The 25,192-nt window shown below is 35.0% G+C and overlaps 1 protein-coding gene across 1 annotated transcript; it reads right to left on the reverse strand.

Moving 5' to 3' along the window:
• Positions 1-300: 300 nt before the first annotated feature.
• LOC134257185 (uncharacterized) lies at positions 301-24,419 on the reverse strand. Its single transcript, XM_062739827.1, has 3 exons — positions 24,258-24,419; positions 18,879-18,939; positions 301-4,165 (listed from the first exon to the last, which is right to left on the reverse strand). The coding sequence occupies exon 3, from the start codon at positions 4,162-4,164 to the stop codon at positions 328-330; it is 3,837 nt and encodes a 1,278-aa protein (XP_062595811.1). The 5' UTR covers position 4,165; positions 18,879-18,939; positions 24,258-24,419; the 3' UTR covers positions 301-327.
• Positions 24,420-25,192: the final 773 nt, after the last annotated feature.

Consider the following 25,192-nt stretch of genomic DNA (forward strand, 5'->3'; position numbering starts at 1 on the left):
ATATTTAGAGGTAATATCAACAATGATCAACATGTTGAGAAGACTCAAAACAAAATCACAATATTGCAAGTTTTGGCAACGATTAAATCACATGACAGGCAAGATCAAAGGACTGATTTTAAAAAGCTGATAAATATGGAAGCTCGAAATCAAGCATATTCTGTTATATAATCATCAGTATATTTTCCTTATCAATTTATGTTTTCTTTATCAATTGACACCAAGATTGAATTTAATACAATCAAACAATTTGATGAACACAATATGAATAAAGAATCAGTTCCCTCATGAATCCTGCACTGACTCAAACACTGTCACTTCTGGTTTTTAGCACAAACTAGGATCACACCGGTGTTTGAGATAGGGCTCAAACCTGCGAAAGTGAACACGGAAGAATTGCTGGATGGAGCGGTTGACAAAAGAGATGCATTTTCTTCTCCACATCTGTTCACTACACTGGGTTTTGTCCAGAACACTCAGATGAATGGCGTCAGTGGTAGAAGAATCCAGAGTGCTGAAGCGGTTTCCGTACAGTTCCAAAACACTGAAGAGACGCCATACAAGATCTCGTGTGACTAAGTGTGGCTTTCCTCTGGACCGATAGAAGGTTCGAGAATCAAAGTACTCATGGATGATTTCTTTGGTGGATTTGCTGGAAAACACTGGACCATTGACATTGTTCAGAAGAGTGTATGGTCTGTCCCCTAGGATTCTCTCTACTCGGATACAATCAGAACAATTCTCTGTCCAGGCCGGCTGAGGACTAGGGGCCCTTTTTACAGGAGATGATTGTGGAAGCTTTTTGGGTGACGTCCGCTGCCTTTTCCCTTCCGGCCAAGTAGCATCATCAGGGAAGAGTCTTTTCTTTGACTTTGGCACTTGTATTAATTCCTCTATTGAGCACATGTCTGTGTTAAGGCTGGTCTCAGTTTGGTTGCTGCTAATACTGGGAATCACCAATTTTGTCTTGGTTCCATGCTGAACTGGGTTCCACTGGAATAGTGAGACTGAAGGTTGACTACACGAAGGTGACAAAGTCTGATCCTTGGATGAATCAACCTGGCAGGAGGCACCCCATTCTTTAACGATACCACTGGTTTCCTGAGAAGAGTCTTTGTTGGAACAGGTGGACATTGGTATACCGCCATCAACAAGGTCCACCAATGACAACACAGGAAGACTGGTCTCACTTGGTATAGATAAAGCAGTCTGTGTCATCAACTCTTTTCTTGAGGTCTGGCATACTTCATTGGTGTCATCAAAGGTTTCGTGGCACATAAGATCTGGAGATCCAAAAGCCCTTTCCTTGGGAACCTTTCTTTGCATTAACAAGTCCTCTGGACATGCCTGTAGATTGGAATACCATGTTGAAATATTTGGCTGATCTTGATGAAACCTCGGCAGTGCTGTTTGTGTCATCACTGGGTTAGCAGTTCCATATTGGATGTAGCTACTGTGGAAGGTACCATAGTGTTTGTAGATTGAGGAGTAGTAGTTGTTCATTCCATACGTGGGATTGTAGTCTGGGATCATGACGGACAGTGGCTTGGTCAGTTCCTGAATAGTCATGGATGGATTAAGCCTAGCGAACTCTGCACCCTCATAGAGACATGATGGTTTGTTGAGTGGTGGTTCAGGCATGATAGACGGCACATTTTGAGCTGGAGTTGTGTACGTCATCCTCTGTGATAAAGCTGAAGGCATGATTCCATTGGTGTGTGTCCCAGCCATGAAGTTGTTCGTGTGACAAGATGCAACCATTGAGGGTAAAGAGGAGGATACAGGATGTAATACTGAAGTTGACGCTGCTTGAGTAAACAGGCCCCTGAAGACTGGATCAACATTCTGCCCATTTCTCACTGTCATCTGCTGAGAAGTAAACATGGCTGGTGCTGATGAAAAAACAGGGAGCTGAGTGGTTATCTGTGGCAGACCTGTCACACTCATGCCAGCTCCTATCTCCTTGATAGCCTGGTATTTGGTTGATTGGTCTACAATCTGGTACTGATTTACTGGATTCCTTGCTAGATGTTTTCCTGGTGAATCAGTTTCATGAAGATGTGACTTTGCTTGGTGATTATCTGATGACGAGGCAGAATGAGACACAGGCACTGAAGCATCTAGTGTGTTTGGGTGATGGCATGGACTAATGTTCAAAGATTCCACTTGATCAGGTGGTGCTGAATCCAATGATTGTGAAGGCACAAGGTTCAAGGCATGGAGCTCTGGAGGCATTGGCTTTGATGCTAATGTTGTTTGTGATGAAATACATGTATTTGCACTTGCTATAGTTGGAACTGGTTGCAACATCTCCAAAGAGGAAGTCAACAGTGATGCTGAGGTGGACAAAGACATCTCAGGTGATTTTTCTGTCACATTTCCTGCTGATTGTGGCTTTGTGGTAGAAATGTCTTGGACTTGGAGTTCTGATGAAGATACTACTGGATTTTCAGGTAGTGTAGAAATGGCTCCTCTAGCTGATGTTGATGTAATCTGTTTTGAACACGATGTGTCTGCTGTGAACTTTGCACACTCTTCTGAAGACATTGATGGCAGGGTTGTTGTTGACTTCTGAGATGGTGGTGAAGAAATTGACAGTGGCTTCCCCTTTCTTTCTGTTGGTACTTTTGGTGATGGTCCTGGTGCTTCTGTTGATGTCTTGGAAGTAGCAATTGGAAGAGAAATCATTGGGGAAGGCGACAGTATCTTGTAGGTAATTGATCGTTTCATTGCTGTCTTGCTTGGGGTCTTCAAGTTGGTGGTCACTGATATAACTCCTTTTGGTGCTGTCTTTGGTGCTGGTGAAGATTTTGTTTTCGTTGATGACTGAGGTAGAGTTGGCTTGACTTTGGCAGCTGGAAACACAGGTCTGCTGGATACTAAAGCAGCTGTGCTGGTTTGAGAGGACTTCTCTACAGAAGCAGATACAATGGCAACTGTTGTGTGTTCTTTGGTTTCACAGCAGGAGGTAGTGGGTTTAGCTGACGTGGACTTCTGTTGTGTTGATGTCAAAAGCTTTGCCCTGGAGAAGCTGCTCTTTGTAGCTGGCTGGTCAGATTTCCTTGGAAAGGCTTTGGTTTGTTTTCCATCTGTTTTGACAGGCTTTTTTGTTATTTCTACTTTGTAACTCCCAAAACAGCTAACAGGCAATGAAGTGTCCATTGGTTCAGTTGTTCCTGCAAAACGTACTGTTTTCTTCCCAGGATAAACTTCAAGTGGAACATCACAAGTTGAAGAGTCTGCTGTGTCCAAATCCTGCTGACCTCGCTTTCTTTTCTTAGAGAACCTCTGCTGGATGCTGGAAGCTAAACTTCTCATCCTCCTCATAAGTCCACCTGACTTCGTCTTCTTGCTGTCTGCATCCTTTGGTCCATGCTTAGTTTTGGTTGCATTTGATTTCCCTTTTTTGTGCTTGGCTGGAGAGTTGTCTGTTGTAATCCTTCTCTTAGCACCAGTGGAGAGATCAGCTGTGTTGGAGGAGCTTTTGCTTCTAGTGGGAGTTCTGCATTTGGATTGGGTAAGTAGTTTGGAAAGACTCTGCTTCGGTTTTGCATCTGATGCTTGAGAAACAAGTTTGTTGACCAGCTGAGATCTTGGTATCTTAGGAGTGGACTGGTAGTTTGGAGCCTTGGGCTTTTCCTTCCTGAGAACAAGCTTTCCATGAAGTATACAATGCTCATCCCTTCTCTGCTTCCCCTGAGACCTTGTCAGATATCTTGATTTCTCTTGCACGTTCACAAGTGGAGAGGGATGCTGAACACTGGATCTGGTAACATATGGTGATGGAAGCTGTGGCTGTTGAATGGAGGTCTTTTGTGCTGGTCTACTAGATGATTTCTTTGTCTTTGATTGGACAGTGGTGAGTTGTGGGGCACTTCTATGCAGCATCTCTAGTTGGGGTGGGTTGGATCTCTTAGCTTGCCTCCTTGTAGGGTAAGGCCTACTAGCACGATCCCTCAAGGACCTCAGAGGTGATGTACCACAGTGTGATTGTTCCTCTGCATTACGTCTGGACAATCTCAGTGGAGAAGGGCTAGACTGGCGGCTATAGGTGGGCAGTCGGATGTGGACAGGCTGGATGGGTTGGATTGCACTGTTGTCCAGATCAATTTCCATGGCTTCATGACTGGATGACTGAGAGTGGTGGTGATGATGTCTCTCCATTCTGTAGAAAAAAATAAGAAATCTTACTCAATTGCTTTATACAGTAAAACTTATTTATAACAAAGTCACTGGGACCTTAAAAATTACTTTGCTATATTCGTTATATCCGTATAAGGAATTTGTTTACTTCATATTGATGGGGATCCAATATATCTTCGCTATATCCATGAATTCGCTATATCTGTGTTCACACTACACGAGTTTTGCTATATAACTTATTCTTAAATTAAAAAAAGAATTTAAATCATTTTTTAAAATACATGTACTATCCTATATCTTTACTACCGATTTTTAATTTGTTATGATAAAATCTAATTCTGATGCTTTGCAACTCCAAATATGTACCCATAATAAAAGGAAAGCTTTTCTTTCTGTAAATTGCATCAACAGCTAAGGCAAAGTTTATTAAAGTCACATTTTGCTACTTTCTCGCAAATGACTTCACTAGTTTTAATGTCCCTCTCTCAAGGAAATGTATTTTTGTGTTTTGTTTTCTGAAAATTTTGAATTTTATATCATACAGCAAAACTCGTTTAGTACGAACACAGAAATAGTAAATTCATGGATATAGCGAAGTTATTTTGAATCCCAAGCTATATAAATTTAATGAATTATGGATATAGCGAAGTAATTTCATAGGCCCCAGTGACTTGGTTATAACCGAGTTCTACTGTAATTACAACATCATTAAAAGTAAGGAAAGCTATAGAACATCCAATGAGAGACAACTGAGTGGTAATATTATAATAATTTGAAATTTTTATAAAAATAATGCTTATAATTATGAGTTAGAATTGAGAATATCGATTGTGAAGATTAAGAATAGTTAATGTTAATCTCAAAGCCGGTACTGATGGTTCCTGCATATGTACATGCAATAATTATGTTACATGTATATCTTAAATGAAGTTAAAACAAGAAAAGATCAAGCAGTAAAATATATACTGTACATGAATATTAAATAGGATAAAATTATCTCTATGTTTTAAGAACAGCCTAAGTACTAAAGTAGAATTTTTAGCAAGGGTTTAATTTTGGCATTATTAGCGAGGGTGCTGACATCGCTTAAATTGAATATCACTAAAAATTAATTGCGTATTATGTGTAATAAAGCTTCTTTAGTTAGCATTTTAAAATTGCTAAAATTACTTCTTGCTAAAAAAAAAAAATACCAGATTTTAGGTAGAAATTTGCGTCTCGCTAAAATTTCCACTTATACAGTATACCCCTTGATGGTCTTAATAAGTATATTTTAAAGTCTAGCTGGATACATCAATAGCCCTTATCTTTTTAACAATTTATTAGTTTAGTATTTATCCTGTTTCTTAATGATCCACTTCCAGAGGATGATTTGATTTATATTAATTGTACATAGTTCACATTTGAATTTTTCCAGCTAAAAATTAAATTTCAAATTGTTAACCAAACAGATTCCTGCTGTGAAGTCAACTTTACTCTTCTTAGAGAGCAGGATCGACATATATAAAAGAAAATAATTCTCTAAAATTATGCCCATATGCTATAACAAGACAATAAAAGGCATATATTGGTTTATATTTACATTCCGTGTAATTTTCTTTATAAAATCCATTAGAAATCCACTAAGTTCAAATATCTCTATAACACACCCGAAACCTTGTCACTGCGCGTTAGAATACACAGTAGGAACTATGTACATGTATATGGATGCATGTTCAATACTCTAGGAAAACCAAAATGTGCATCGTTTTTGACACAATTTGATAAAAAAAATTAACCCTGTTAAATTACTTCAAATGTGCGTTTTAAATTAATGTGTCCTTTTTTTTTGCACTTTGTTTGTTTGTGTTAATTAACTTTGCAATATTGCAAAGTTATCACAAACAGCTCTTACGTCTATAAACTTTAAGCACACCAGTTTTAAAGGGCGCTTAATAAACATTAAAAATTACGAAGAGGAAAATTGTACATGTCATTTGTCACAACTTCCACATTGAAGTTGCTAAATTTTCTATTATTCATAGTAATTGATAAAAATTGTTTTCTTTTTTAAAACCTCAACAGGGATTCAAACCGTGGGCTTATTGCATGCATAGTAAGAATCAAACTTCTACCCCGAATTTGCAGATTTATGAATTATTAAATCTATACATGTCAAATGAAAAAATGCCTACATGGATTTAAAGATTTGATTGCTTATTCTTTATTATGTGTAAAGAAGATTCATTTTTATATTAGAATAATTATCACAGTGTAATGATGATTTTATGAGTTTGTACAAACAGATGTCATAACTTTTTCATTTCACATGCTGAATACTTTCATTTAGTAAATCCAAAAAGAAAAGGATTGAACAGGATTCTCCAGGGACCTCTCACATATTAAGCTAATGTTTTTCTTGCGTAAAAATTAAACATAATATTGTTGTTTTGTAGTAGCATTAATTGAAGATACAATTGATTTTATTTTATTTTCAAGCTATTATTCATTGTGAACGTTTTAAAAGAAATTGGTTTACAGCTGTTGCTATTTTCTATTGCGGATGCATCCACTGATACGTGCAGTCGCCTAAACCTGACTGATCCCTAGATGATGATCGGGCAAGCCCGACGCCATAATAAAGCAGGAACCACTATTTGTGAAAATTTTGTCTCACTTATCAAGAGTCAATGACTATCTTGCGAAAATAAGGTGTGGCGAAAATTTTGTGATTTACAGTATAAAGTCTGCCAACAACGGTGAACAACCTGTATTATACATAATAACTCTCCTTAATACAATAAATAATTATTTTTTAAAACGGGGCAGCACACTTTGAGAGGGAGTTATGGTATGAAATTTCATTCCAAAAGCTTCTTGAGATTTCCAGTGGAAACAAAAGTGTTACACACAGTAGAATGTATAAATTTACGATCTTGAACTTTGACATAAAAATTACAAAGGATTCTTTTTTTATAGGCCATGGAGAGTAAATCTGTAAAATTTCATTGCTAAAGCTCAAAGGCTTGTTCAGATATCGCACGGAAATGAAAGAGTTATGCACAGACAGAACTACTGACGGATGGACAGACAAATCGAATTTACTTTCACACTTTCAGCTACTGGGACAACAATAGGTCACATACATATCCAATACATGTTTACGTCATGTTCTCCATTGTCAAAACTTTACAAAATACCAATAGTGTCAAAAATTAAGACAGAAATAAAGCGGAACAAAGGGACAGGCAGAGGGGCAGTGGGGGACAGAGGGACAGGGGTTAAATTAATGAGACTGTAGCTCTACATGTCTGTACATATAACAAAGGAAAAGTTGCACCTGGATTTGAAACTTTGCAATAGGCAGTAATAAATAGAATTGCATATTGTACGTATATTAGCATAGTCTACTTGAATGTGTGCCAAATTATTTTGAAATCAGACCAAAACTGTAGAAGGGGTAGCATTTTAAAGGAATTTGACAGAAATTTCTATTTTTAATAACCAAGACAACACCATTCATCAAAATAAACAAGCTAATTCAAAGAATTCGTGTCCCCCGCTTAGGGAAAAAGTCGGCTCCCCCTGACTGAATTTGTAGAATTATTAAATGTATACGTGTATACTGAAGCAAATAAAATACATGTATGTCAATATGCATACAAAGATTTGATTGCTTATTCTTTATTATGTGTATAGAAGATTTTTTTATATGGAATGTTTATCACACTGTAATGATGATTTTATAACCTCATAAATTTTTCATTTCACATGCTGAATACTATCATTTAGTAAAAAAAAAAAGTATTTAAAAAAAAAAGAAAAAAAAGAAAGGATCGACCGAGATTCGATCCCGGGACCTCTCACATTTGAAGCGAGAGACATAACCACTAGACCACGGAATCGCTTTACGTTCAGTGAAGTATATGCGGAATTGAAGTCACATACATGTATATATTCATGTTTTCATGTTCGGTATTCTCAAAATTTTACACAATCCATGGTGTTTGATTTATTTAGCCTTTATTAAACAGTTCTAATAGATGTAATAAGAACATAAAGTCCGCCGAGAACCTGTTTTATACGCAATAACTCTCCTCATGCACCTGCGCTAAAAATAGCGACACGTAATACTATAAATACTAATAAAACAAACGGGGCGGGGTACTTTGAGAGGGGCGAGAGACGTCTTAGGGAGTTTTGGTATAAAATTACATTGCATAAGCTCAAAATCTTCTTGAAATATCGCCCGGAAATGATAGTATTACATACAGACAGAATGTATAAATTTACGACCTTGAACTTTGACCTTTTGACCTCAAAATCAATAGGGGTCTTCATTAGGCCACAGGGAGTTGTTATATAAAATTTCATTGCAATAGCTCAAATGGTTCTCGAGATATCGTGTGGAAACGAAAGTGTTTTAACAGACAGAATTTGCTTATTTATGACCTTGACCTTTGACCTTTTGACCTCAAAATCAATAGGGGTCTTCTTTAGTCCATAGGGAGTTGCTATGCTAAATTTCATTGCAAAAGCTCAAAGGGTTCTCGAGATATCGTGTGGAAACGAAAGCGTTACAGACAGACAGAAAGACGGACGGACGGACGGACGGACAGACGGACGGACGGACGGACAAACCCAAATTAATATCCCCCACTTTTCAAGCGGGGGACAAAAAACTGATGCTCTAAATTATGTATCTTAGTGTATACTACTTGTGTGCCAAGTTATATTGAAATCAGATCAAAACTGTATGAGGAGTAGCATTTTGAAAACTTGTTTACAGACAGATGGACCGATGACGCACATGCATAAAATGTATGAATTTATGATCCTGACCTATTACCTTTTGTTCAAAAATTAAAAAGAGTTCTTCTTTAAGCGAGGGACATTTAGAATTGTGATATAAAGTATCATTATATATAAAAGCTTAAAGGTTTTTTGAGATATTATGCGAAAAAAAGACAGAATTTTGAAATTAATGACCCTGACCTTTGACCTCAAAATCAATAGGGATCTTCCTTAGGTCACGGGCCATAGGGTCTTATTGTGAAAAATTTCTTGCAAAAGCTCGTAGATATTGTGTAGAAACATCTAAAATGTTTTAGTGTGTTACAGCCAGACAGAACTACAGACAGATGGACAGCCAGACAGACCAAAATTAATACCCCCACTTTCAGCGTGGAACAACAAATGATGCTTGTGAAATATTTACTAGTACATATACTGATAGAACCATGAATTGTTTTTTATAGTTTGCTCCACCTTTTTTAATTCCAAGGGACATAACTCTGTCAAAAATTGATTGCTAGTACCCAAAAGAGAACTTGACCTAGATGATTTATAAATCTGTATACCAAATTTCATTTCAGTATGTGCAACCTCTATGAAAATGTACAGAAACTGCAAATAATTTGATTATTTTTTGCTATCTTTACCATCTTTTATTGCTTATGAGATTTAATTTTCTCTCTATTTCCTATAACTATAAATTGAATGGAAATTAAGTGTTTGAAATTTGAATTGAAGTCATAACAATGCATATTTAAAATTTATTCATCTCTGTTTAATTAAAAGGCAATATATACATCAAATGCAATGATTACAAGTATAATATGCACAGTATAATCTTCACATTACAATGCAGTCAAAGATCGATTGAATGCTTTGTGGCAAGTTTGATTGAATTGACCCCTGAGTGGTTCCAGAGAAGATTAGTCAAAAAAGTAAAATGTTTACAGACAGATGGACTACAGACAAACTGTGGTCAGAAAACTAGCTTGAGCTTTCAGCTCAGCTATGTTAAGGGAGGTCCAAGTTCAAATTGCAATCTTTGATAGAAATACAGGTCATTAATAGAAGAAAGACTTGTCAAATATGATGTCATCAGCCTTGAAATGACGCAGTACAGGTGATCCAGACTAGATTCACTGGTTTAATAATTACAATGTGCTTAAATAAATATGATATCATCACTATTTTTTAAAATAATCATTCAAACTAAAACAAAATAATTTATTAAATACAATTTGTATAGAATATGAATTTATCTAGTAGCATTGAAAATGCACAGGGACAAGGAATGTACAGAGAATATCGCTAGTGCAACACGCGTATTAGTGATTTACATCAAAAGTGCAAGGGCATATAGTCTAGCTATTTTGTTTGAGCTGAAATATGGAAAATTTATTGCTTATACAGTGTATATTTTGAAAAGTGCTGGGAGCTTATCCTAGCTGATCTGCATAACATTATTTTTATTTAAAACAGAATTTAAGCAAAGTGGGAATTTTTAGCTATTATACAACTTTTCGGCAAAGTTTGCAGTACTTTTCAGGTAACCTTTGCTGTATTTAAGGAATTTTCTCCTAAATTAAATTATCTAATTCCTCTGAATTCAAATAAATTCTGTTTACTGGTTACGTACGTTTGCTTAGCAACTGCCTCTGTGAATTTTGAACCTGACATATATAATATGCAGAATAATAGCAAGGAAGGGAACATAACTGTGTTCGGGAGGGCAATATGACTGTTTCTGGTGAAATATAACTATATCCGGCGTGATTTGACAGTTTTTTTAAGGCAAAATGGATAAAAATATTATACATGTATTTGTGATATAATGGGAAAACTTCTTTAAAAATGTTATATATTATCTATTATATAGGTACATGCATTTAAGTAGCAATTAATCCATGTACTTCTATGAAAAATCTTTAAGAATTATAAATTATTGAGGAACTTATATCATCTACATGTCCTTAAAAGGCACTAAATTATAATATAACATTTTTGAATAAGTTTTCCTGTTATATCACAAATGTAATAAGTTTCACTATAAACCCTGAAAAATGCCGAGTCACACCGGAAACAGTTATGTCCCACCGGAAACGGTTATGTCAACCCTCGCCGGAAACAGTTATGTCAACCCTTGCCGGAAACAGTTATGTCACTATTTCGATCACGTTCACATGTATTTACGTTACGCATTTTAGTTCGGGTTCGAGATTTTATGACGTCGGTTGCTAAGCTAAAGTAAACAACACAGCGTATTTCTTAACGTCAAGAATGCATTTTTGGATTATTTGTGTACATTTTAACGATTTTGAATGATTTTAAATTTTCTTTTAATTTTAAAAATGTCATATAACATATACCACATGGCTTCTCGGGCGACTATGTGTATTTGCCCCTCGGTGACAGGAAAGCCCTGGAGAGTTATGTCACCCTCTGCCTTCGGCATCAGGTGACATAACACTCCAGGGCTTTCCTGTCACCTCGGGGCAAATATTCTGGTATGTCACCCTCGAAGCCATGTGGTATATGTATAATATACTTAGACTGTTTGTGCTCCCTCCTTTTCCTCTAGTACATGATTAAAACAAACTATAATCTACACGATTTGAGTATACTTCCATATACAGTGGACCTTCAGATATCCAGACGCCAGATATCCGGATGCTTTGATCATGCACCCATCTTGGACCCTTGATCCTGACCCCAGTGCTCATTATTTGAACACTTTGATCAGCAGAAAAAAATATAAAGTCTTCTAAGCTGGACACTTTTTACTTCATCATTATTGCAGATAAATTATTATTAATTATTATAAATTAAATATTTGTATAATCATTTGAAATTCTGATGCTGCAAATTAACAAAATATTTTTGCGTCAACTTTTGTTTGTCAGTTTGGAATCAATCTGCGACCATTAATACTGAGAAATTATTCTCTCCAAATTCAAAGCAAAATAAAGTGCTCGCAGTAACTAATATATTTACAAGTTCAAAAACTCTAATATATAGATCGCACTCAAAGAGGTTCACAATCATTATAGGTCACAATTTTTACTTTCCAATAATTGAATTGGTTTGTGTTTTAAATCAAAGGCCATGAAATTAAAATTTTTGAAAGAGGCACTATATTGCTTACTTTGGTGACTCAATACCCAGTCTCAGAGGTTAAGATCAGAGTAACAAAGAGAAAATTCATTTCCACTTTATAAAAAAATATAAATTTTATTTCACTTTAATTTCGAATCATAAATGGTTGATTTATCTCAAATCTCTGGTCTTATAGGTCACCTGAGCATCATGCAACAATTTTCAAATGATTGAATTTGGTTCATGTTTTAAGCTAGATATGCTATGGCATTCACAATTTTGAAAGAGGCACCATTGCTAATCATAACTATACACTTAGCAATTGTTAAGTTTGTTTACTTAATACCCATAAGTAGGGTAGGGGTACAACAAGAGGCCCATGGGCCACATCGCTCACCTGAGAAGCTTTGACCATTCTGTTCTTTACCAGATTTCCTCCTTGTTATACATAATGCATCCCCACCATATCCCACTGATCATAATTTAGACATTTTGAAATCTACACTACCCCATGATCCTTCCATGGGCACACATGTTTCAGCTTTTTTGGCTTTGATTTTCAAAGATTTTTCTTATATATTTCTATGTAAAACTTTGATTCCCTATAATGACCCCGCCCTTCCCCCGGGGGTCATGATTCCTACAATTTAGAATTTACACTACCCCAGGATGCTTCCACATAAGTTTCACTTTTTCTGGCCCAGTGGTTCTTGAGAAGAAGATTTTCAAAGATTTTTCCCGTATATTTCTATATAAAACTTTGATTCCCCATTGTGGCCCGGCCCTTCCCCCAGGGGTCATGATGTGAACAATTTAGAATCTACACTTTACCAGGATGCTTCCACATTAGTTTCAGCTTTTCTGGCCCAGTGGTTCTTGAGAAGAAGATTTTCAAAGATATTTCCTATATATTTCTACATAAAACTTTGAATCCCCATTGTGGCCCCGCCCTTCCCCGGGGGGTCATGATTTGAACAATTTAGAATTTACACTACCCCAAGATGCTTCCACATAAGAGTTAGCTTTACTGGCCCAGTGGTTCTTGAGAAGAAGATTTTTTAATGACCCAACCCTATTTTTGCCTTTTCTTGATTATCTCCCCTTGCGAGGGGATATGTCCCTTCATTTTAACAATTTAAATTTCCCTTCACCCAAGGATGTTTTGTACCAAGTTTGGTCAAAATTGGCCCAGTGGTTCTTGAGAAGAAGTCGAAAATGTGAAAAGTTTACAGACGGACAGACAGACAGACGGCGGATGACGGACAAAATGTGATCAGAAAAGCCTTCGGCTCAGGTGAGCTAAAAATGCATGTCAACTAATTAGTAATATTCAGCAATAATCAGGAGTGTCCCTACAACACATGAACCCCTGACCCTAGGTCTACACATTGCACAATTTTTGAAAAGGCACAATTGCTTATCAATAATGATTGATTAATACCAAGGAGCAGATTTCAAACAATTCATTTTCAGTATATAAGTAGAGCCCCCCCCCCCCCCCTTCTTTGGTATACCAAACCCAGTGGCCTTAACATTCAACATAAAAATCTGGAAGAAGCCCTTGTACATCATAACTATATAAATAGTTCATCTGCCCTAACACCAGAACCCCTGACCCAGGGGCCATAAAATTTACAATTTTTGTAGAGACACTCTTGCTCATCATAACTAAGAAACTTAATTAGTTTATTTAATACTCAGAAACAGAGTCTTTCTTTGAAGATTTTCAAAGAAATAATGCATTTTTTCCTATATAATCAAATAGAGCCCTGCCTTAACACCATAACCCCTGACCCTGGGGCCATAAAATTCACAATTCTGGTAGAGGCACTCTTGCTCATCGTAACTATGAACTTAATTAGTTTATTTAATACCCAGAAACAGAGAAGAAGATTTTCAAAGATTTAATGCATTTTCATTATATAATCAATTATAGAGCCTCTGTTTCCCGGTGCCGCGTCTAACCCAAGACGTAAAAATAGGTAGTGACTGTTCCTTTGCCAAGCACTTGGCATCAGAAGTGAAGTCACGGGTCTTTCAGATATGACCTTAAAAACATAGGTCCCGTGTCACGGTAGGGGCTGGCACGATAAAGAACCCTCGATCACTGGCCCTGAGTGCAAATTATAGGTCTAAATTTGAAGCCCTTCACTGGCAAACGGTGACGTCTCCATATGAGTGAAAAATTCTTGAGAGGGATGTTAAACAATATACAATCAATCAATAAAGCCCTGTCCTGACACCAGAATCCCTGACCCAGGGGCCATAGAATTCACAATTTTTGTAGAGACACTCTTGCTCATCATAACTATGTACTTCATTAGTTTATTTAATACTCAGGAACAGAGAAGAAGATTTTAAAGAAATAATGCATTTTCCCTATATAATCAATAGAGCCCCGCCCTAACACCAGAACCCCTTGACCCTGGGGCCATGAATTTCAAAATTTTGGTAGAGGACTCAATGGTGATTACAATCAGCCCATATACAGTTTTACTGCTTGATGTCCAGGAGTAAAGAAGATTTTTAAAAATTGCACTTATTTTAGTGGTTTTTGCCCCACCCCGATCCCCAATGCCCCTGGGGGGCAGGGACCATGAAATTCACAATTTTTGTTTCCCTTCTTCCACAAATGCTATATACCAAAATTGGTTATAATTGGTTCAGTGGTACCAGAGAAGAAGCTGAAATGTTTAAATTTTAACACACAACGGATGACAGCGGATGAAAACAGATAGCAATAGGTCACCTGAGTTAACTCAGGTGACCTAAAAAAGCTGATTTCAAAGCATATTTATTTTCTAACCCCACCCTAAGTACCCTGAAATTAACCATTTTGAAGTGCCACCTTTCATCATCATTATCTACTTAGAACATTGGCATATGATACCCAGGAGCAAAGGAAAAGGTTTTCGAAAAATTCATGTATTTTCACTATATAATTATTGGAGCCCCGCCTTAACACCAAAACCAAAATTCCTGTTCAGTTTTAAAAAATGGATCAATACATACAAATTCAAAGAATTGTGGTCCCCAGCTTTGGGTATCTCTGTGGGTGAGATGTTATTTTGTATGACATATGGTGTCTAATATGAACACCCCATCATATGTCATTTATTGTCCCCTGCTTTCACAAAAGCGAGGGAAGATTAAATCTCATTCATCTGTCCACCTATCTAGCTGTCCGTCAGTCTGTCCGTCCATCAAACTTTAACCTTGTCCATATTAACTTTTGATTTCCGTACTTATGAAAAAACTTTAACCTTGACCATAACTTTTGAAAGATAAGGGCTGAAGGGCTTTCATACTTTATAAATATAATTCTTTTGAGAAGACCTTTCATTAAATACCAAGAACTTTGCACCTTGGATGTTGGCCTTGGAGTTTGACCTACATTTCAAAAACTTTGACCTTGGCCATAACTTTTGAACAGTTAAAGATACCAGGACTTTCATATTTCATATATATTTTCTTTGTGGCCAGACCTTTCATTTGATACCAACAACCTTGACCTTTTGACCTTCACCTTGGAGATTTTTTGTACTTATGAGAAAATTTTAACCTTGACCATAACTTTTGAATGGTAAGGGCTAGGGCTTTCATACTTCACATATGTAATCCTTTTCAGAAGAATTTTCATTGGATACCAGGATCTTTAACCCTTTGACCTGGACCTTGGAGTTCACTGATAATTTCTAAATAGATGACTATGATAGGGTGTTCATATTAGACACAGAATGTCAAAAAAAAATGACAGCTCTCCCCAAAAGACACCGAAAGCGGGGACCACAATTCTTTGAATTTGCTTGTTTAGAAATTATTATTGAAGTTGATTTCATTTTAAAATAAGGTCAATCATGAAGGCCAAAAGGGGTAAGAAATCATAGCATGCTCGGATTTCACTTGTCACATGAGGTTCATGTAATGCACATGTCAAATGTGTAGTGTTAAATCACAAGTAATAATATGTAAAGGAAGAAAACCCTAACTGTTATGACCAAGATAACAAGAGGCCCATGGGCCACATCGCTCACCTGAGTAACTTGGGTGATGCAGATCTTTTTAAAAGATTTGTTCTATATATATTTCTATGTAAAACTTGGATTCCCCATTGTGGCCCCGCCCTACGCCCGAGGGTCATGATTTTAACAATTTAAAATCTACACTACCCAAGGATGCTTCCACATAAGTTTCAGCTTTCCTGGCCTAGTGGTTCTTGAAAAGAAGATTTTAAAAGATTTGTTCTATATATTTCTATGTAAAACTTGGATTCCCTATTGTGGCCCCGCCCTAATCTCGGGGGTCATGATTTTAACAATTTAATATCTACACTACCCAAGGATGCTTCCACATAAGTTTCAGCTTTCCTGGCCCAGTGGTTCTTGAGAAGAAGATTTTTAAAGATTTGTTCTATATATTTCTATGTAAAACTTGGATTCCCTATTGTGGCCCCGCCCTACCCCCGGGGGTCATGATTTTAACAATTTAATATCTACACTATATATAGTTTCAGCTTTCCTGGCCCAGTGGTTCTTGAGAAGAAGATTTTTAAAAGATTTGTTCTATATATTTCTATGTAAAATTTGGATTCCCTATTGTGGCCCCGCCCTACCCCCGGGGGTCATGATTTTAATAATTTAATATCTACACTACCCAAGGATGCTCCCACATAAGTTTCAGCTTTCCTGGCCAAGTGGTTCTTGAGAAGAAGATTTTTAAAGATTTGTTCTATATATTTCTAGGTTAAACTTGGATTCCCTATTGTGGCCCCGCCCTACCCCCGGGGTTCTTGATTTTAACAATTTAATATCTACACTACCCAAGGATGCTTCCATAAAAGTTTCAGCTTTCCTGGCCCAGTAGTTCTTGAGAAGAAGATTTTTAAAGATTTGTTCTATATATTTCTATGTGAAATTTGGATTTCCTATTGTGGCCCCGCCCTGCCCCCGGGGGTCATGATTTTAACAATTTAATATCTGCACTACCCAAGGATGCTTCCATTTAAGTTTCAGCTTTCCTGGCCCAGTAGTTCTTGAGAAGAAGATTTTTAAGTATTTGTTCTATATATTTCTATGTAAAACTTGGATTCTCCATTGTGGCCCCGTCCTACCCCCGGGGGTCATGATTTTAACAATTTAATATCTACACTACCCAAGGATGCTTCCACATAAGTTTCAGCTTTCCTGGCCCAGTGGTTCTTGAGAAGAAGATTTTTAAAGATTTGTTCTATATATTTCTATGTAAAACTTGGACTATTGTGGCCCCGCCCTACCCCCTGGGGTCATGATTTTAAAAAATACACTACCCCAGGATGCTTCCACATAAATTTCAGCTTTTCTGGCCCAGTGGTTCTTGAGAAGAAGATTTTTTAATGACCCCACCCTATTTTCGTATATCTCCCCTTGGAAGGGGTCTTGGCCCTTGATTTTAACAATTTAAATTCCCCTTCACCCAAGGATGCTTTGTACCAAGTTTGGTTAAAATTGGCCCAGTGGTTCTTGAGAAGAAGTTGAAAATGTGAAAAGTTTACAACGGACAAGGCCAAATGAACGGACCAAACCGGGTGATCAGAAAAGCTCACTTGAGCTTTCAGCTCAGGTGAGCTAAAAAGTTATGTAAAAGTAGGTCAACTCCAAAGTCAAGGTCAAAGGGTAAAAGTTCTTGGTATCAAATGAAAGGTCTTCTCACAAGGATTACATATGCGAAGTATAAAAGCCCTAGCCATTACCATTCAAAAGTTATGTCAATGTTAAAGTTTTTTTTCAAATATGTAAATCTCCGAGGTCAAGGTCAAAAGGTCAAGGTTGTTGGTATTAAATGAAAGGTCTTGCCACAAAGAATACATATGTGAAATATGAAAGTCCTAGTATCTACCATTTAAAAATTGTAACCAAGTTTAAAGTTCTTAAAAAGTAGCTAAAAATCCAAGGTCAAAAAGTCAAAGTTTTTGGTATCCAATGAAAGGTCTTTTCACAAGGATTGCATATGTGAAGTATGAAAGCCCTAGTCCTTACCTTTTAAAATTTATAAGAAAGTTTTTTTCATAAGTACAGAAGAATACATATGTGAAATATGAAAGTCCTAGTACCTACCTTTCAAAAGATATGGTCAAAGTAAAAGTTTGGCATTTTTGTGTTAAAGTAGGTCAAACTCCAAGGTCAAAAGGTCAAAGTTGTTGGTATCTAATAAAAGGTCTTGCTACTGTAGATCACTTAATTTTCGCGACACCTTATTTTCGTGAGATAATCATTGACTCTTGATAAGCAAGACAAAATTTTCACGAATTGTGGTTATTGCTCTATATAATCTTAAGAAATACTATCATACGGGAGTATCAAATTTTCGCGAGCATTCTGTCTCGCGTAATAACGTGAAATTAAAGTTCTCGCAAATAAAAAGTGATTTACAGTACACAGAATACATATGTGAAATATGAAAGTCCTAGTACCTACAATATAAAAGTTATGGCCAAAGTGAAAGTTTGGAATTTTTGTGTAAAAGTGGGTCAAACTCCAAGGTCAAGGTCAAAAGGTCAAATTTGGTGGTATCCATAGAAAGGTCTTGTCACAAGAAATACACATATGAAATATGAAAGTCATAGCTCCACTAAATCAAAAGTTATGGACAAGGTTAAAGTTTTTGTGACAGCCGGACAGACTGATGGACAGACGAATGAGATTTAATGTCCCCTCTTTTTGCAGGTGACAATAATAGATTTGTTTATATCAAAGCAAAAATGCTTGCTTCTTGCAATTTTGAATATAAGTGTGTTTTACTGTAAAGTAGCTCCTCTTATATATGCTAATTAATCTCCTCATGTATAATACTTAATAAACTAAATAATATTGCAAAATCTAAAATTGACTTACCCAGATAATCTGTGAGACCTTTTGTCTGTATTTTCTTAACTCAAAGGTTTTCAATCGAATTCTGAAATAACAAAATAATAACCTAAGCTTTTCAGTCACTCTACAAAAACATAGCCATTAAGAATTTTCTATGTCCCTTAGACCCTTACAAATTCACTGTAGTCATACCTTGTTTAACTATAATTTATTTTAAGATTGACTTCACTCTAATATGTTTTTAAAACATACACACATAGTTTGTAAATATTAACCTACAAGTATATAAATTATACAGTTATGGGGTACCCGAGGGAAATCCGCAACTCCTCTCATACCAGTGAAGGAAATTTAATGAAACTTTCACAGAATCTTTATTACATAAATTGCCATTGTGCACCTCCTATTTTACTTTACCCAAACAATCATATATTTTAAAAATTTTAAAAAAACATGTTAAAAATACTGTACATTATATTCATATAGAAGGCGGGGGAAATTGATTTTAATCTAAATCTCATTGCTCACAGTACCTCTAGATTATTTTAAGATTGACTTCACTCTAAGGTTTTTAAAACATACACACATAGTTTTGTAAATATTAACCTACAAATATATATATATATATATGCAGTTATAGCTTCCATTGAACATGTTATATTATGTTGAAAAATGTATTCCACTGTAAATTTTAAGGTTGTTTTTATATAATTATTTTTAAATTCAACAGAGCTCCAGATAATGTGTCTCTTTGCAAAACATACTGTAAATCTGGAAATTTTTTTCGATTTTATTTTACAAAATACGCATTGTATTATATTACATCAAGTACTTTCGTGGTGTAATGCTCATCTACAATTGCTAATGCGTATTTGTATGCTCTATTTGAATTTTCAATGCATATTTTGTAAAACTCAATACGTATTTCGATCTGCAAACACGCACCTTATCTGGAGCTCTGAATTGTCCATTTACAAAACATATTCAGCGGCAGGGGCCCTAAGCGGTTCCTTGATCCCACCTTACTATTTGTCATTTCAGAATGATCGCAGCTCTGGACTATGCACTAAGCATAACTTTTTTATTGTGTTCATAGCCAATTTTTCATTTCTCTAAACTGGCCATAATAACGAAGATTCTTATTTCTCTCAGTTTACTCTTGGTACCATATCATTTTAAATAGAGGAAAAGTTTTGTGTCTCTGACTCTGTGGTACCTTGACCTACTGTATAATCTTCCTCATCAAAAAAAAATGCTTTCCAATTTTAGCAAAAAGTCTTGTTGGTATTTTCAAAATATATTTAAATAAATGCAGAAACTGACTTTTGCAGCTTTCTCCCTCTTGAAAAAAATACTTATATTTCTATTACAAGCTTAAAATCAAGGTCAAAACATTTATATATAAACAAAATACTCTTCAATCATTTTGCCAAAAATCAAAATCTGCATTAATTGATTTGAAGATCAGTGTGTAAATACAATTTGGGGTAAAAAATTATCTGAAGCTCTGATTCAAGACGGAATTCTCAGTCGTAATAGATTTACAAACAGATTGTAATGAATGTTAAAATTTTTTTAACCTATATAAAAAGAAATCAAACCTCTTCTCAGTGTTTTCCCTAAGAACCTGCCAAATTGACCGCTTCAATTGACAAATCTGCCACTTTGAAATAATTTTTTTTTACAAGATCCACAAAGATTTTGTTCATAAACCTCAATCCCTAGCCTGTTACAACTGCTCTCTAACCCTTTACTTTGAAATAAAGGGAAAACACTGATTCTTGCAAAGAAATGCATGGTTCTTCTTTCATGTGAAATCATAGCATGTCGCTAAAATTGATCAATTGATCAATTTCACAGAAAGAATTAATGCAGATTCCAGATAGAATTGAAACTTAACTGAAAGTGATCACGGAACCTTATATCATTGATTCTAGTTGAAAGTCAGTTATATTTTAGATGCATTTTTTCGACATTAAACATTGTCAAAATGAATCGGTCAGGAGAAGAACAGCTGACTGGTCTAGCTCTTAAAATTTTATTTTTCATAATGGTAATTAATTCAGGTATGTGTTTGCATTAAAGGTATAAAAATATTATTTTGGAAGTGAAATGCTTCATCTTTTTGTTTAATATCCTATAGCTATAGTTTAAACAAGAGGCGCCCAGGCCTTATAGGTCACCTGAGTATCATGTTACATTAACTTTCCAGCAATTGAATTTGGTGCGTGATTTGAACCAAACTAAAGTTGTGAAATTCACAATTTTGAAAGAGGTACCATTGCTTATCATAATTATTCACTTAGCATGCTTACTTTGGTTACTTGATACCCAGTAACAAAGAGAAAAATTGCATTTCCACTTTAAAATCACCAGTTGTGTATCCCTCCCCACGGGAACCACTGACCTTGGGGCCACATATTTCAAATGGAAATTTTATCATAAATTTTATTTCAGCATAAATGATTGATTAAAACTAAACAGCAGATTTCAAAGCATTAATTTTTTTTCAGACTTCAGGGTTCTCCATGAGCTGTTTTACTGTGTTGCTCCCGACACAGTAAAATTTTCTCCGACACAGTAACGATTCAAATTTTATGCTTGCAACACAGTAAAAAATTTCCGACACAGTAGGATCTGTGATAATTAGAAAATCTAAACACATAAATTCTTTCTAACTGTAACTTTAATCAAACAATTAAATCTCTTTCAATTAGCACTTAATCACTAGGGCTTCACCTTGCATAATGAATTATCTCCTAGACCCTCGCCGGACTTTACGCATGACGGAACAAAGACATATAATTTATTTTCACACTTTCATGTAAGGGTTATTTGGTAGTTGCGATAAAATTCATTGTATTATTTAAAATAAATATATAAATATGTCTTGTCTATAGAGCCACGGCTCTAGAATTATTTAAGCACTTTACGTCATAACATCGTACCGACGTACTTTAATTGATATAAATAAATTGCTTAAAATTTTGAACATGTTCAATGAACTCTTAAGATCAAGAAAACTGATAAATAATCACGGCGAATTTACCTTCAAAATGTTAAGTAGTACGACTATCAGTCAGAATTTTATCTGCTTTTCAGAACGTGTTTTTACTTTTATCAATATGTACGACCATACCATTTGTGTAACTAATTAGCGATTTTTAAATAAGTATGTGCATTTATTCTTTTGTAATTATTATGGATAGTGATTCAGTTGCGAATTTGATTGCGAAAATACAGTGAAATTTGAATTCTTTGCGTTAACTCTGCAACACAGTAACATTTCAAATAAAGTTTAATATGTGAAATTTCACTCGGAGCCTTGGTGACTTCATATTAAACAAAAATGATTTAATTTTTTCTTTTGTCTGTGTATTATGCATGATGAATTGCATCATTTTCATTTAAAAATCTTTCTTCAAAAATGCATGGTTAAAATTTTAAGCCGTTTTGAATATTTTGCATAACCCCAAACCTCTGATCTAAAAATGTTTAACTATAAAGAACTGTTTCAGAGGATTCTAATCCATGAAAAATTTTTTGGATCATGGGGTGGGCTAGCTCACAATTTTTAATCAATAGTTGAAGATGTTCACTTATTTTCTTCAAAGAACATTGTAGTTTCACATAGCCTGAGTATCAGAACTTGGGCTCTCAAAGGAATTTTTTTTAAAGATATTTGAAATGGGACGTAAGGACTTGGTATTAAGTTAATTGGTATAATGAGAGGGTCATTTTATGGAGTTAGTAAACCTACCCCTTTATTTAATACCCACTTTATTACCCAGGAGCAGAGAAGAAGTTTTTTAAAGAATATATTCATGCATGTATTCTCACTGTATAAACAATAGAGCTTTGTCCTAACACCAGAACCCCTGACCCTGGGGCCATAAAATTCACAATTTTGGAAGAGGCACTTTTGCTCATCATAACTATACTATATATGTACTTTGTTACTTTATTTAATGCCCATGTGCAGAGAAGAAGATTTTCAAAGAATAATGCATAATTTTTACTGTCCTAGCACTGAAACCCCTGACCCTGGGACCATAGAGCAGGTGGAAGTAGAAGGCAGGTGGTCAGTGGGCTGCACTGGCCCTGGATCCGCCTTTGATAGACTCACTATACACACTCAAAGTAATAAATCAAAAGAGTTTTGCCCCTTTGTATTGATAATCTAATAGAAATATCAACAATACTAAATTGATTTCTCATTTATTAAACTAGCAAAACTATGGAATTGTGTCATAATTTAATGGGTAAAATCAATGCATCTTAGTGTTGGGAATAAAATTTAAATAATGAAGAAAAAAATTGTATGCATTTGCAATTGCATATACTAATTAAACCGGCCACTAAAAAATGCACTTTTTTCATTTGTATTCATATATTTATTTAAATTTTAAATCTTTCAGGATATAAAACTGTTTCATTTTCTATTTTCATTTTTATCAATCAGTGGCTTAGAACCTGTGGAGCTTTATATTTATTCTTAGTAAGCTTATTTTTGTTATATATATCAAAAACCTGAAAACTACAATTTTTTAAATTTTTAATCCTTACCTACCCACCCTAAAAATTATTGGTCAGCGACTATAAGTTTTTTTAAGCATGGTCTGTGGTCTGTTGTCTGTGGTCTACACTCTACAGTCATGTTTTTAAGATATAATTTTTTTTTTCTTACATCAAAGTCAAAATTTTAATTTATTTTGATCACAGCTCCCAATGAAAATGAATTAAACTGGTTTGTAATGAATTGGTTTTTACATTATATATGTATACATATGGACATCAACCAGGGACCTATATACTAATATTAGTATTTTGGATATACCCGGTAATAACTTTTTATATTAGATATATAGTTGTCAGATTAAGCAAAGGTACCACAAGCAGGATGACTGCTGATATCATCATGATCAGACTAAGTGAAGACATGCTCTCTGTATGGCTAATCAATATAACTAAAAACTTTGATTTTAACTTATTTTCCTCCCAACTTAATCAACATATACCCTTCTAATACTATGGCTGTTCAACATACCTAAAACTTTGATTTTAACCAATTTTCTTCCCAACTTGATTAAAAGATACATGTACCCTTCCCACTAAGGCTTAAAAGTTATTAACATTATAACTAAAAACTAAATACTAAAAAAAAAAGGAAAATTTACGTAATTTCCTTCTGACATGATATTTCAACAATTCAGCCCCAAAAAAATAACTACATGTACTACACTGATATATTAGCTTAACCAACAAAATTAATAATTTTCATTCATTTTTCAATCAGCAAAAGAAACCTTACACCAATGATGTACCAAATGGAAACCATAAGTTGCATGTCAGCTTTGAATACCAGAATAAAGTCTCAGCTTAAGATGCTAACAATCAACTTACCCAGTAACACTCTGCTATTTGTAGGTCAAGGGTCACCCTGCTTCTAACAGGTGGACTGGAAACTGAGCCACTGTGACAGGGGGTCCCTCTTATGTCTTCTTCCAGTCAGCCAATCAGATTGCAGAGTCACCTTCTGATTTCACCAATCAAATGTTAGACATTTTCCTCTCTCTGACTAATTGAAAATAATAATAAAGAGAATAAAATTAATAAATAAAAACAAATAAACACATGAAATTTCATTAACATTTAAAAAAATCACCAGTACTTTCATATTTTATATGTAGTAAAATGTTTGTCAATTTTTCTATTATTTTTTTTTATGAATTTAATTTTATAAATAATGTTAAATTTTTCACAAATATAAAGTGAAAGGCTTTATGAACAGGGAGTTGTACAATAACACATTTTTGAACATATAAATCTTTAAGATGGTTTAATTCCCATGATTGTTTGCTATGTGTAACTATATATAGCATAAGAAAAGGACTAGGGTGGGAAACACATGATGATAGCCCCACCTGTGAAAACAAATGGGATCAGAGACAAAAATTGAAGGTTGGCAGTTAATTGACAGGGTTAAATAAACTGTTAAATTGGCTTCAAACTTTCTAATAATAATTCTAAAATACATGATAAAAGCATGATGAAATTTAGAGATAAATCTTTCATAAAATTTTCATCCCTTAATAAATCTTTCAGACAGTCTATTTATTTATTCATTTCTATTTAAAATTTCTAAAGTTCTGTGTTTTTAAATTTTATTTTGAAGGACTGAAAAAAAGAAAAATATTCCTAACTAATTATCTTGATTATTATGTTTTGACAGTACTTTAAAATGAATTTATTCTGTTCATTTTTAAGGAATTTGTGCAATAGCCAAATCTTACATTAAGAATTAAGCTATAATTTCTTTCTTTCTTTTTTTGATCACC

The sequence above is a fragment of the Saccostrea cucullata genome, unplaced genomic scaffold, assembly GCF_032062105.1.
Source record: "Saccostrea cucullata isolate Sc308-1 unplaced genomic scaffold, CSIRO_AGI_Scuc_v1 ctg1002, whole genome shotgun sequence".
NCBI lineage: Eukaryota > Metazoa > Mollusca > Bivalvia > Ostreida > Ostreidae > Saccostrea > Saccostrea cuccullata.

Bases quoted from the DNA above. Each gene is read 5' to 3' on its own strand.
- LOC134257185 (XM_062739827.1), bottom strand. From the start codon at position 4,164: ATGGAGAGACATCATCACCACCACTCTCAGTCATCCAGTCATGAAGCC.